General features: G+C 30.6%; 1 protein-coding gene across 5 annotated transcripts in view; it reads right to left on the minus strand.

The window, feature by feature from the left end:
• elp4 (elongator acetyltransferase complex subunit 4) overlaps positions 1–15,484 on the minus strand; it is a 244,503-nt gene that overhangs the window by 41,968 nt on the left and 187,051 nt on the right. For all 5 annotated transcript variants that reach the window (XM_073906548.1, XM_073906549.1, XM_073906550.1 and 2 more), the window contains 1 exon segment: positions 11,590–11,696. In XM_073906548.1, the coding sequence (XP_073762649.1) occupies positions 11,590–11,696 (107 nt within the window).

Genomic DNA, 15,484 nt, shown 5'->3' on the forward strand with positions numbered 1-15,484 from the left:
CAACTAGACACAACCAACCAACCAATCAACCAACCAGACACCAACCAACCAATCAACTAGACACCAACCAATTAACTAGACATCCATCAACCAACCAAAAAACTAGACACCAACAAACCAACCAACCAACCAAATAGACACCAACCATCCATCCATCCACTGATCCATCCATCTTTTCATCCATCTAATTATTCAATCAATCTTGCCGCAGGAGCAGAACCTTCAAACCAAGACGAGACAACAAAAAAACAATTACTAAAGAATGCTCATGTGGTTATGAGAATTATAAATCCAATGTCCTGACATCTAATCACAAATATGCCCACACAAGTCTTAAATATGCCCTCAACTGATATAAAAAAGCCACTCCACGGAAATAAACAACTACTGCAATTAAAATGATGTGCAATGCTTTTCAGGATTGCGTCCCCTTAAACCATGGCTAATTTTGCCCAAAATCCATTTCTGAAAATCATTTGATCATCCCTATCACCCTGGAGGAGTGTTTGGCTCAAGTTTGGGTCACAGGTCAAACTAGGGTAAGTATATTTTAATCACATACCTCTCGCATTCCAGTCTCAATCCTCAGTAGATCTACAGACATGCGTGCGTATATGCGTGAGTGTTTGCTAATCACGCGTTTCCTCATAGCCCTGCTCTCTATACCTGCCGGAACAGGGACAGGGGTTAATTCTGGCCGCAGGGGATTCTTGGGCGATTGACTGCTCATCAACCGCCAACTGAACTTTAGCAGTCAGTCAAAGACAAGCAGCCAAACGCTCCTCTGGGTAACTGAGTGACAGCATGTAGATCCAGCCTTTGTTAATTACAGCACAGCACAACACAGCAGCAGCTTTAATATCAGCAACACGTTACACTTTATTGTGTTAGCTTTAAGGACTGATTAATAAAAAATATTAAATATCTCAAAAAAAAAAAAAGCAAAAAAACAAGCAATAATATATTATACGAAAATAAGGTCATGTTTACACAGTCAGGTCTTGAAGTCCAATTCCGATTTGCTGCTTATATATATTTTTTGCCTGTCCGTTTACACGTTCTTTTCATTGTGACCCATATCCGATTCATGTGCTTACACATGCCATACAATTTATGACGTCGCACATGCGGGGGGTTGGGGGGGGTAGGATGATTCTAAGGGCCCACACATTTAGGCGGCCCCCAGAGAAATTATCAAGGGTCCACGACTACCGCCACGCCCCCCTAGCCCACCTCGCCCCTCTCTTCACTGATCTCCACGAACCCTACATCCATAATCTCCGCATCACCACACCATACTTCGCTTGTCAAAGGGCCCATGGCGGCATAACTCTTCTACAATGACACATCGTTTTGTCTGGTCATCCCTTTGAAGATGCGCGTCGGGGTTGCACTCTGGTGGCTAGCAACAGTTGCGGGCTATCGCATGTTGGCACAACTGTTTGGCATAAGCAAAAACCTCTGTTCTTGTTGTTGTTTACAGCGTCAGAGTCTACACACACGCTCTTCCTTCTACGTCATTAAACTTTAGACCAATCTGCCTGTTTACATGATAGTCGCATTGTCACATATTCATTTTATATCTGATTTATTTTCACATATGAAGGAGGCCTGAAACTAATCTTTGAATATCCGAATGCATGCAATTTTTTTTTTTTTTTCCGTGTTTACACTGTTATAGAACTGATCCCAACTGTGTCACATATGAGCAAAAAATTGGAATTGGCTCACATTTAACTGGCAGTGTAAACGGGCCTAAGACTGCTTATTGTACTAAAGGAATAAGACTAAATTTGGTACAGGAATAACAGCGCAATCTTTGCATTGGAATAATCTTTTATTTACATTCCAATGACATAATTATGGCGTAATGATGATGTATTGATTTTTAGCTGCGTAAGACTTAAAATAAATAAAATGGTGTTTTCGAATATAGATAAGAGTTGATCAAAGGTTTATGAGAGCTGAAAAGCTACAGTGCTTCACGTTTTCTTCTTGAATTTCAGACAAGGTGGATTGGATTACTTGTTAGCAAAAATTGAACACACTGGATCAGTATGTCGTGTAGTAGGGAGTGGTCATCCATGCACTGCTCGTACAGTTGAAAATATCGACATGGTACTGAGCCAAGAAGATGCATCACGCAACCATCACACAGTCTAACAGATTGCACAGGAGTCTGACTATTAATGACTCCGATATTTAAACATTACTTTATTTCTTTGTGTGGGTTATCTGTGCGTGTTATTTTTGGGTTATCATTGTTTAACAAGGTTATGTTTTTTATTTCTATGCCATTTTAAATAAATACTACTACTACTATTATTTATTTATGTATTTATACTCTTCTCATGCGTAAGATTACTTTAAGCAACGGGAAATGATTACTTATTATTATAATTTTTATTGTTTAAACATATATTGTTATTATTATCATTAGAAGTAATATTAACCATACACTGTAAAAGAAATTCGTAATTTTATGGTTTATTTCCAGCAGCTGGGGTGTCAAAAAAAAAAGTAGAATAATGGCTGTTAAATTACAGAAATTTACCGTAAAATAGCAAACATTAATGTAATTTAACGGCCGTTTTTTTAAAGTTTTTTTTTTTCGGCACCCCAGCTGCCAGAAATAAACCATAAAATTAAGGATTTTTCTTTTTACAGTGTCGTATATAGATATTTCTGATGCATTTCAAAACAAATCTTAATCAAAAGCAATAAAGAATTTTTGCTATTTAAAACTTTACTGATACCTAATTTTACAATTAACATAGTAAGGTAGTAGAAGTAGTAGAAGCAGTAATAGTAGTATTAACAGTAGTAGATGAAGTAGTAGTAGCGATTGTAGTAGTGGTAGCAGTAACAGTAGTAGTAGTTGAGGTTGTAGTAGCAGTAGTAGTAGTTGTTGTTGAAGTAGTAGTAGTAGTAGTTGTTTTTGTGGTAGCAGTAACAGTAGTAGTAGTTGTCAGGGGCGGACTGGCCATCTGGCAAATCTGGCTAATGCCAGAAGGGCTGGACCATTTTTTAAATGTGGGCCGGTCAGTTTTTTTTTTTTTTTTTTTTTTTTAATTCTGTATTGTTTTTACATGTGGTCAGCTTTTATCTCTTGCTAAATTGGATATTTATAAATTGGATATTATGATGATGAGGATAATAATAATGATAATAGTAATAATAATATTAATAAAGGTTAGGCATTTGGCCCAATTGCCAATGGCTGCTAGGTTTCTTGCAGCCAGAGACTGTACATTAGGTCATCATAATAATTAATATTTATTCATTAGGTCACCTATAATTGTTTAATAAGCACATATTTATTCTAAACAAGAATGAGGCAAAGCAGTGATTCAAATAATGATGACACAGTGAGAGAGTTAAAAAAGATGAGAAGATATAGAATCAGATAGACAATGTGTACAATTTGAACTAAACAAGGAGAAGCATAGACAGTGGCAATAAAGAACACCACTGCAGAAATGACATATATAGTTATTTGTGAATAAAATTATGCTTAAGTGTTGCTAGTGCTGCATGTCCATTTGTGTGTAAAGGTGTGTTCACATTCACAGGTTACTCCTATCATAAGTAATAGCAGACAAACGGTATAAACAGACAGCACATGGACTCTACAAGATTCACAGATTATTTTGTTATTTAGTGTTTACTGTTTGCATACATTTGTTATAAACGGGTTGTTTTTGTTTCAGTCACATACATTTAATGTTTAAATATCTATAACATTTGGTAATGCTCATATTATTTCACCATCTGTACACCATATAAGTAGTGAATGTGTGGGTCCGTGGGTGGGGCTGTGTCGGTGTGGTTGTGGGCTGGTGTGGCTACATTGCCAGGGCTGAATTTTTGTCCCAGTCCGCCCCTGGTAGTTGTGGTGGTAGTAGTATCAGAAATAGTAGTAGTAACAGTAGTAGTAGTTGAAGTAGTAGTAGCAGTAGTAGTAGAAGTTCAAGTAGTAGTATTAACAGTAGTAGATGAAGTAGTAGTAGCAGTTGTTGTAGTGGTAGCAGTAACAGTAGTAGTAGTTGTGGTGGTAATAGTAGTAGTAACAGTAGTTGTAGTAGTCGTCGTTGTAGTTGTGGCTGTAGTAGTAGTAAAATTAGTAATTGCTGTAGTAGTAGTTAGTGTAGTACTTGTTGTAATAATTATTATTATGATTAATTCTGTTGTCATTGTTATTATTATAGTTGTCCTTTTACTGTCATTACTTTTATCACATTGTGATAATTTATTTATACCTGTTATTTGCTTCAGTTATTGATAGGTGACTGATAATAATTTTCTACTGTTATGCAAGTTGTATATATATATTTTTTGTTCTCTTTTTTATGTACTCTGACCTGCCCACCCAGTTACCTTCATATGCGCGCACACACAAACACACACCTGCCAGTACCAGACTGTTTTTTGCTTTGTTTTGTTTCATCTGTTTTTTGTTATTATTTTATTTTTTCCTACATTTGCATGTGATTCCAATTTGTGTCGCTTTTGCATAGTATTAAAAAAAATGTTCTTAAATAAATCTTTTTTTCTTCATTCACAGCACTTTAAATGTAATAAGAAAATGAAACAAAATCAGCATATGCACATTTCTATAGTCTCATTTCAAAGCTGTAATATTAATAAAAATAACAATATTTAATAATAGTAATACTAATATTTCTTTATTATTATTATTATTAGTAGTAGTAGTAGCAGTAGTAGTAGTAGTGGTGGTGGTGGTAATAATAAATAAATAAATAAATAAATAAATAAATAAACAAACAAACAAACAAACAAACAAACATTGTTGGTTTATACTTTTCTGATAACAAACTTAAAAAAAAAGTAAGCAAAATGTTGATAAATAATGATTAAAATAGAGCATCCACCATAATCTGACATAATTAATACTTATAACAGAACCACAAATGTTGATACTGCATCATTTAAAAAAAAAAAACTGAATGAATGAATCATGAATTCCTGATAAATAAAATAATAAATTATGAACACTTTAATTGAACAACTAGTCTCAATTACGTTAGGAATGATTCATGTTGAGGTTTTCACATGTTTAGAATGGTTTGTGTATGTGTGTGTCTGTGTGTGAGAAAGCTCATCTTTCTGCGGTTGATCTGTGACTGACGTGTGCACTCTGAGCGACCCGACTGACACACACTCGTCCTGCCAATCAGCATCATTGAACACAGATCAGACTGTGATTCACATTGACTCACCTCAAAGCAGAGGCAAAGAACATGCCTTTCTCTGAGCCAATGAAGGCATGACTAGAAAAAATTATGTCTAAATCTTACTAGAAAAAAAAATTAGTAGGCAAATTTTGAAGTCCAAAAGATAAAGACAACTCAGATTCCTGCTTATACAAGTACAAACACAATTCCGAAAAGTAAAATGCAAAAGAAAAAATGTCTCTTTAACTTTTATTAAACTGACAAAACTGAAAAGATTACATTTATTCGTAATTATAAATTATAATTTAAATTTTGAAAGCAGCACCGCACTCTAAAACAAACAAACAAAAAAAAATTGTTTGTGTCTAAAAGTAGTATCTTAGCAAAACTACATCCCGGCTCATCGTTTTGTGCCAAAAGTTATGCCAAGTAAGCCTCTGTCAAAAATTTTTTGGATTGTTGCAGAAATCAAAATCAAAATTTGTTTACATAATTAGGAAATGTATTAATTGTAGAAATGTATTTGTTCGGGAAAATATTGAACAACTTATCTTTGTACTTTTGTCAAATAAAAAGTAATAAATATATATATTTTTAATTGGAAAAAATAAACAAACACCATTATTATTATTATTATTATTATTATTATTATTATTAGTAGTAGTAGTAGTAGTAGTAGTAGTAGTGGTAGTATTGTTGACTTATTAGCTTATTATTATCATAGCAAAAACAACAATGCATTTTATTATTATTACAATTATTACTACTACTACTACTACTATTATTATTATTATTATTATTATAACCACTAATGTCATTTATCATTAATATTATTATTATTATTACTATAATAAAATAATAATAATAATAATAATAATAATAATAATAATTATTATTATTATTATTATTATTATTATTATTATTATTATCATTATTATTATTAACAGTTGTTTGCTTGTTTATTTATACTTTTCTGATGCATAAGCAATAGAAGCTGATTTTTATAATAACAATAATAATTATTCATTATTTCTGATGTGTAATATTAAAACAAGAACAACAAACTTTATCATAGCACACAAATATTTGTATTCATTCATACCTTATTGATGCCTAATTGTACTTTCAACTTCAGCATGTAAAATAAAATCAAAGAGATAGTCAACCCAAAAAATTACAATTCTGTCATCATATATTAATTTTATATATTTTATAATATATTACATTTATATTCATATATTCATATATGTATATATTAAAATTACAGATTAAAATAAGAATAAAAATATTAAAAATATATATATATATTAAAATTAAAGTAATATACATGTTTAATAAAAATAAATAAAATAAAATACTTCCCAACATTTTCGAAATTGGGTTGTATTGCACTGGATTCTTGCTATGGAGACAGTGTAAATATACATGATCTCTCTGTCAAACCCTCTCATCAAAACTATGTCGACATGATCGTGAATGATGACTGAATTTTCTGCAATGCGTGTGGTTGAAGCGCACTCACGATTTCTCCTTCCCCGCAGGCCAAACTCATTGACATGCAGTTCTTTTACACCAAGCACGGCACATTTGTTTGTGTGCGTGACAAAGGTGTTGTTCTAACATAATTTATGAAAGGTTTGTCTCTGGGTTATAGGCAGGATTGTTAAGATCGTATGAGGGGGAAATCCCACATCTTTTTTTCCCATAAATTTCTCATCTGCATATGGGCCACGCCTCTTGTTGTGATGTCATCTAACCTGTCATATTGAAAGAACCAACAAAACACATTTTCATATGATAATGTATATAAACTACTATAGAAAATGTTCAATTTAAATTATATTTAAAGTATATTTACACAAAGTTGAAGTCAGAATTATTAGCCCCCTGTGTATTTTTCCCCAAGTAATATATATTTTTTATTTTAAATGTATATAATTTCATTATGTAAATTTAATAGCTCTGTTTATTTTCGCCCAATTTCTGTTCACCGGAGAGAAGATTTTCTTCAACACATTTCTAAACATAATAGTTTTAATAACTCATTTCTAATTACTGATTTATTTTCTCTTTGCCGTGATGACAGTAAATAATATTTCATTAGATATTTTTCAAGACACTTCTATATAGATTAAAGTGACATTTAAAGGGTTAACTAGGGTAATTAGGTTAACTAGACAGGTTATGGTAATTAAGCATGTTATTGTATAACGATGGTTTGTTCTGTAGACAATCGAAAAACAAATTAGCTTAAAGGGGTTAGAAGTTCTGTCCTTAAAATGATTTAAAAAAAATAATAATGGCTTTCATTCCAGTTGAAAAAAATCAAAGAAGACTTTCTCCAGATGAAAAAATATTACATTTGAACATTTTCTTGCTCTGTTAAACGTCAGTTAGGAAATATTTTAAAAATTAAAAAAAAATAATAATAATCAAAAGGGGGCTAATAAATATGACTTCAACTACAATGTGTGTTGTGTTGGCAGAAAAAAAGGAATGCCCACTGTTTTTCCTTATCGCAAACACAACAGCAGTCTGGTAGCAATTGCGCAACTTTCTTCAGGATAATTATTGTGATATACCGATTTCAACAGAGAAATAATGTAGGCTGTAACACTGTAAGAAGATATATCTGTAGATGGAGGGTATTTCATGTCAAGTTCAGCCTTAAATCTTCAAATGTCAGCAAAATCACCTGTTTTGTCATCACTTGAGACATTTTGCTTGAGAATCATAAAAAAAAGAGGCCGTCACTGATTTAGTTTGTTGAAAAGTTTTTTGTTATCTTATTTTAAATCTTACAATTGTTTCAATGTTAACTTTTAGTTGTCATTTCTTCAAAAAAGTGCATTTAGAAGAGTCGCTTAATTTGTTTGTAGAACTAGACTTTTCTTTTTACTGTTTTCCATTTTACTCTCTTTATTATATGTAATTTTCTTTAGTTGTTGATTAAAAAATAAAAAATACAATAAAATTACTATATATTTTGGAAGAGATTAGAGATTTAGTTTGTTAAACTACACTTTTTTCTTAAATTGTTTCTCCATTTTACTGATCTTTCATGGTTTTAATGTTTATTTTTAACTGACTATTTTGTTTACTCAAAAAACAGTTAATTTTATTCTTACATTTTTTTTTTTTTGCACTTGAAAGACACTTAAGCTGACTTATCACACCGTTTTCAATCCAACTGAGTTACATTATAATGACACAAACACATGACTTTGGTCTTAAAGCCATGCTTTAGCATTTCAATTAACACCCTTTCACATTACACTTAACCATAACTAACTAGAATGATTAATATATTTTATATGCTGATATATAAAGACATGTCAAAAGATGTTATTGTACACGGCATTCCACAAAAAAAATAGTTTTGTTAAATTCTTCTGGCAGCTACAACACAAACCTCAGTGCCACAAACTCAGAGTCATTAAATGGCCATTGAGAAGGAAACCACCTTGACTTTTATTGAGCTTATAAATCCAGTGAGGAGTGGACGAGAGGTCTGCGCCTCAGAGAGTGTTTAAAGACAAAGACTGCTGGTCCAGACCACACAATAGACTTCCTGATTAACTATTAACAGCTTCAACACTGATAACTTAATTGGGGGCCAATGATGGGGCTTCAGTAAGAGCCTGGGCCCTTTCACTCGTCTACACTTGATGGACAGGTTCTTACTGGCTGGAATTGAGTGTGTGTGTGCGTGCGTGCGTGCGTGTGTTTGCGTGTATGTGGTTTCCAAAAACTGTATAATGACATTATGCATGACCAGCGTTGGGTATAATCAGTTACAAAGCAGCAAGTTACTGTAATCAGATTACGTTTTTTGGTGAAAAACGGTGGAAAAGGTTTACTGTTCATTTTTAGGTCAGTCAATTACAGTTACCTTTTTCAATTAAAATTTTAAAGTTTGAAATATTTATATTTTATTGGTCTTATTTACTATATGACCTTTATTCATCTATTTAAAAAGGTCTGTGTTTTTACTTCTTATTATACTACTTTTCACCGTATTTGAACAGTAAAATTTATATTTATTTTTATTTTTATATTTATATAATTTATTTCATTAAAATAAAATTTGAATGTGAAACTTGTAATGTAATAATACTACATTAAATAATGTACTTGTTTAAGCACTGCACATAAATAAATAAACACAAAACAAATACAAAACAAAGCAAAAAACAAAACACTTCTTCAAATTAGTAAAAACTTTTTTTTTAAATAAAATCAAAACAAAAAATAAAATAATATTAAAACACAGAAAAAATTGTCTTTAGACCTACTCAAACCAACTAAAGCAAAGCAAAACAAAACAAGAGAGCGTAAATGATTCAAAAGTCATATAAAAAGGTTACAAAAATGGCCCTGTAGGAAACCTTTAATCTAAATCTTTATTTAAAATGGTCTGTGTTTTCACTTATTATTATACTATATTTCACTGTATTTGAACGGTGTATGTGACAAATAAAATTTCAATGCAAAACTTGTAATGTAATAATGTTACATTAAATAATGTAATTGCTTAAGCACTGCAAAAAAATAAGGCACAATATATATATATATATATATATATATATATATATATATATATATATATATATATATATATATATATATATATATATATATATATATATATATAAACACATACAAAAACAAAGCACAAAAATATTTAAAAAAATAATAAAATAATAAAAAATAAAATAAAATAAAAACAAAACAAAATATTCATCAACTCAAACCAAACCAAACCAAACCAAACCAAAACAAAACAAAACAAAACAAAACAAAACAAAACAAAACAAAACAAAACAAAACAAAACTGTTGTTACATTAAATGATGTACTTGGCTAAGTACTTAACATAAATAAATAAAGCACAAAACAAATAATGCAAATAAAATAATAAATAAATAAATTAAAACACATACAAAAAATAAAGCACAAAACCAAAAAAATAATAAATTTAATCAATAAAAAATAAAAACAAAACCAAAAAATAAAAATAAATAAATAAATAAATCAAACAAACAAATCAGTCGGTACAGACCAACTCAAATAAAACAAAACAAAAAAGACAAGACAAACACAAGATAAGAGAAGGTAAATGGTTCAAAAGAAGACCCTTTAAATGGTTTAAAATGGTGCCTTTCGGAAACCTTTATTCATCTAAAATGGTCTGTTTTTACTTCTTATTATACTCCATAGTTCACTGCATATGAACTGTGTATTTGACAATTCTAATGTGAATCTTGTAATGCAATAATATTACATTAAATAATTTACTTGCTTAAACACTGCACATAAATTTAACAGACTGTATAAACCAATTCAAAGATGCAGAGATAATTAAATAAGATACCTAAAGAAGGTTTTATTTAATCAATAAAATCTTGACAACATGTTTGAGAAACACTGTGAAAATTACTGTAGAGATATACATTAATGTAAATACATATATGGCAAGATAAATGGTGATGCAAATGTAAGCAGTATTTTTGCTGTAATTGATGTACAGTAAGTCACTGGCGAACTGCTACCAGTAAGTTCTACAGTGTTGATTTTAACCAACATCCTACAGTAGTTATATTTCCCAAAGACTACGCAACATGTACATGATTTCAGAGTGAAACCATCAAAGCAGTATATAAACTACCAATGAAATTAACACATTAAACAAGAACTATATTTATGAGACGCCAGAGTGTTTGAGGTTATTCTGGGAAGAGGTGCAGCTGAAAATCAATAGTTTCAACCTTTTAAATTGACACTCAATAGCTCTGGAAAATAAACAGGAACTAGTGAAGCACAGCTAATGCGGACATCAATTCATAATCATGACCTCATAATATGTGCAGTGGCTCAGGAGACGAGCGGGAGGGAAATGAAATTAGCAATTATGAGGAGTCGTTTTAGCACCTAGCCCTGCTCGCCAATAAAACTAACAGACTTTAAAGTGACGGTTAATCCTAAAATGAAAATATACTCACTGTTTACTCCCATTCGAAGGGTATCAGACTTTTATTTCCTTCTGATGAATACAAAAGAAGAAATTTTAAAGAGTGCTGGAAATCGGTAGCCTTTGACTTTTTATTGTAGGAAACACTGGGAGTCAATGGCTTTCAGTTTCTAACATTCTTCTAAATATCTTCTTTTGTGTTCAATAGAAACTCATATTCGAATAAGGGAAGATTGAGTAAATTATGTCAATTTTCATTTTTGGGCGAACTCTCCCTTTAAGATAAAGGGAAGCACAAATATGTAATAGAAAGATGAAAATACACTTCAATAAATGAAGAGAACCAGATTAAATATGAAAAGAAAATATATGAAAGGAGATTATTGTAACTTGTACAATTGTGATTTGATTATAATGGACTCACCTCTATGGTGAACTGCTTCCTCTTGAGTTTGAAGGCCAGGTCTTTTGTGTCGGGGACTTCAGATGTCAGACAGTTTAGACGGGGAATCTGACGGACATACAGGAGACCTGCCAAACACACAAGTTATTAAAAGTTAATCTGGAGATTGTAATAACATGCTGGATGTATAAACAATATATAACAAAACAAAAAAAAGCACAAAAATATATAAAAACAGATAGCACAAAAAATAAATATATATATATATATATAAACAAAAAAACAAAACAAAATAATAAATAACAAATAAAAATGGATATAAAATATGATAAAATAAAATAAATATCAATTAAAAAAAAAAAACAACAACAATAAATTAAAATAGAAAATAATAAAACAATCACACAAAAAAATAAAATAAATACCCAAAGCGCAAAAAAAACTATCAAAATAAATAAATAAATAAATAAAAACTAAAATAATAATCAAAAAGCAAAACTCAAAAATATTTATATAAAAATTATTTAAAATACGTAAAAACTAAAAAAAAAAAAATTCCCTGGTTCTCCTCGTGTTCGTGTGAGTTTCTTCCGGGTGCTCCGGTTTCCCCATAAGTCCAAATACATACACTATAGGTGAATTGGGTAAGCTAAATCGGCAGTAGTGTATGAGTGTGTGAGTGTAAGTGTATGGGTGTTTTCCAGAGATGGGTTTCAGCTGGAAGTACATCTGCTGTGTAAAACATATGCTGGATAAGTTGGTGGTTCATTGCGCTGTGGTGACCACAGATCAACACAAAAAATAAAATAAATAGAATAAAAATATAAAAAAATAAATAAAAAATAAAAACAAATAAACAAAAACAAAACAATGCATTTTAATAATAATAAAAAACTACAAATCTTAAAACAAAGAAAAATAAAATAATAAAACAAATAATAAAAAATAATAAACAAAAAAACAACAAAACAAAATTATGGATATGATAGGAGAAGCTAAATGGTCCAATAGAAGTCACTTAAAAATGTCAAAAAATGGCCCTGTTGCAAACAAGCTGAGATTTAAAAGTGTGTCCAAATAAAATCTTTAAATCTTTTTTTTTTTCTAATTTGAAAAGCGACATGCTTTTATTGTTTTGAGTTTGATTTATTTTTTTTATTGTTTCCAAACGTTAAATATTCACATAATATTTAGAATAAATATGCATATGCATATTTATACCAATAAACTAGTATATCTGTCTTAATTTCACCATTTGAACATTCATTCATTTGTTTTCTTTTCGGCTTAGTCCCTTTACTAAGCAGGGGTTACCACAGCGGAATGAACTACCAACTTATCCAGCATATGTTTTACACAGCCCTTGCAGCTGCAACCCAACACTGGGAAACACCCATACACTCTTGCATTCACTCATACACTACAGCCAATTTAGCTATTCAGTTCACCTATAGCACATGTCTTTGGACTTGTGGGGGAAACTGGAGCACCCGGAGGAAATCCACACCAACACAGGGAAAACATACAGGCTCCACACAGAAATGCCAACTGACCCAGCTGAGGCTCGAACCAGTAACCTTTTTGCTGTGAGGCAATCGTGCTACCCACTGCACCACTGTGACACCCTACCATATATATATATATATATATATATATATATATATATATATATATATATATATATATATATATATATATATATATACATATATATATACATATATACATATATATACATATATACACACACACATATATATATATATATATATATATATATATATATATATATATATATATATATATATATATATATATATATATATATATATATACACACACACACACACACACACACACACACACTGTGACACCCTACCATATATATATATATATATATATATATATATATATATATATATATATATATATACATACATACATACATACATACATACATACATTATATATATATATATATATATATATATATATATATATATATATATATATATATATATATATATATATATATATATATATGTGTGTGTGTGTGTATATATACATTTATATACATATATACATACATACATACATACATACATACATACATACATACATATATATATATATATATATATACACACACACACACACATATATATATATATATATATATATATATATATATATAGCATTACTGATTCAACATGCAGTATAATCACTTGAATTGAAACTATTAAAATCTATTTGTTCAAGGTAATTTGTCTGAGGTAATTGAACTAAATAAATATAGCACTTCTGACTACACCGTTTCTTACTGCAGCAAATATTCCCCTCCTCAGTTTGTTTTTTAATTTTTTTTTTTTTTTTTTGCTTATTGCACACTTAAACAGAGCACATCTTTCATTGTCTGCCGAGTTCTGCAGCGATCACCTTTCACACTGGCCACTAAAGCATTGTATCAACCATTATTTTATTAGCTGCACCAATGGGCAGAAACCAAAACAAACGAGAATGAGAGAGAGAGAGGGAAGAGAAAGAGAGGGAGAGAGAGGACGGGGGGAAAACAAGGTCAGGCCGCACAGAGGCATGATGGGAAGACGGAAAGCTTTTTCGCCCTCCATCTCTCTTTAATTCCTCCCTCCATCCACTTCTCTCAGTAGAAATGTGACATTAAGAGAAGCACTGACTACCAGGATGAGAGGATGTGTGTGTGTGTGTGCTGCGTTTGTGAATGTGTATGTGTGTGGGAAGGGGGGGGGTACGGTGGGCTCTGTGAGTAAGTGTGTGTGTGTATGTGTGTGTGCGTGTATGCGCTAGGTTGATTTTGCTGGAGTTGATACGCTGTGACAGGACTCCCAACATGCTTTGTGCTGTGGACGCAGCACAGAAAAGAAAGAAAGAGTGGCCTCATGTACATCTAGTAGTCTAGAAGACCTTATGGCAAAGCAAAAAAATAAAATAAATAAAAATAAAAATTAAAATTATTTATTTTATGCCTTACAATTTTAATTATTAGTGGTTTTATAAGCATTTTAAGAGGATAAACTATTTAAGAACTAATGAAATGTAAATATTCAGCATTTAATATATTTTTTAAAAGATATAAACCGGGCAAAATGTTATTTACAGAACATATGAGAGTTCAGATTCACTATTATGGCAAATAATAGGTTATTTTCATTACTTTTAACATGAAATAACTGAATATAAACATAAGAGGCTGAGAAAAATGCTCATTGTAGAAAAAAATTACAGATGGCGCTTAGAGATTTTTGCATCTGTACTCTTCATTTATCAAATAACGACACATGAACTTGACAAATTTTCTCACAAAACAAAAACACTCCAATGTAGTAACTTGTGAAATTAAAATCGAATCTGCTAAGCATTGTAATGAGATAATAAACAAACCAACTCATAAAATGTCAACAATTAGTATCTAATTTGTCGATAAAAAAATGTAAGCAAGAAGAAATTACCAACATGAACATAAATAACTTGAGAAAACAATAATAATTGACATTATATATCATTACATGACAATAAAACCAACTGAAATAACATAAACAAGTAATAATTATGGGAAATCATATGAATATTAATATCATATGAATATGAATGAATTATCATAAATAATAATATTTTAAAAACTTAAACTTAAAAAAAAAACAGCAACTGATAAGCTATAAAGTTGTAATAAAGAACTCATTAGGATTTAATTGGTTTATAAGCATAAAACATTCATAAAATTAAGCCCAAATTTTTTCACAACCCAGGCAAATTCTGACTATAACATGTCTCCGTAGTAATGCATATAATCATATCAACAAGACAGGACGTGCGCAAAGCAACCAGGAATAAAAGGTCTGTTCAGTTCGCTAGGATCATCAATCATCATCAAATGTGATCA

Source organism: Danio rerio, chromosome 7 (assembly GCF_049306965.1).
Source record: "Danio rerio strain Tuebingen ecotype United States chromosome 7, GRCz12tu, whole genome shotgun sequence".
Classification (NCBI taxonomy): Eukaryota; Metazoa; Chordata; class Actinopteri; order Cypriniformes; family Danionidae; genus Danio; species Danio rerio.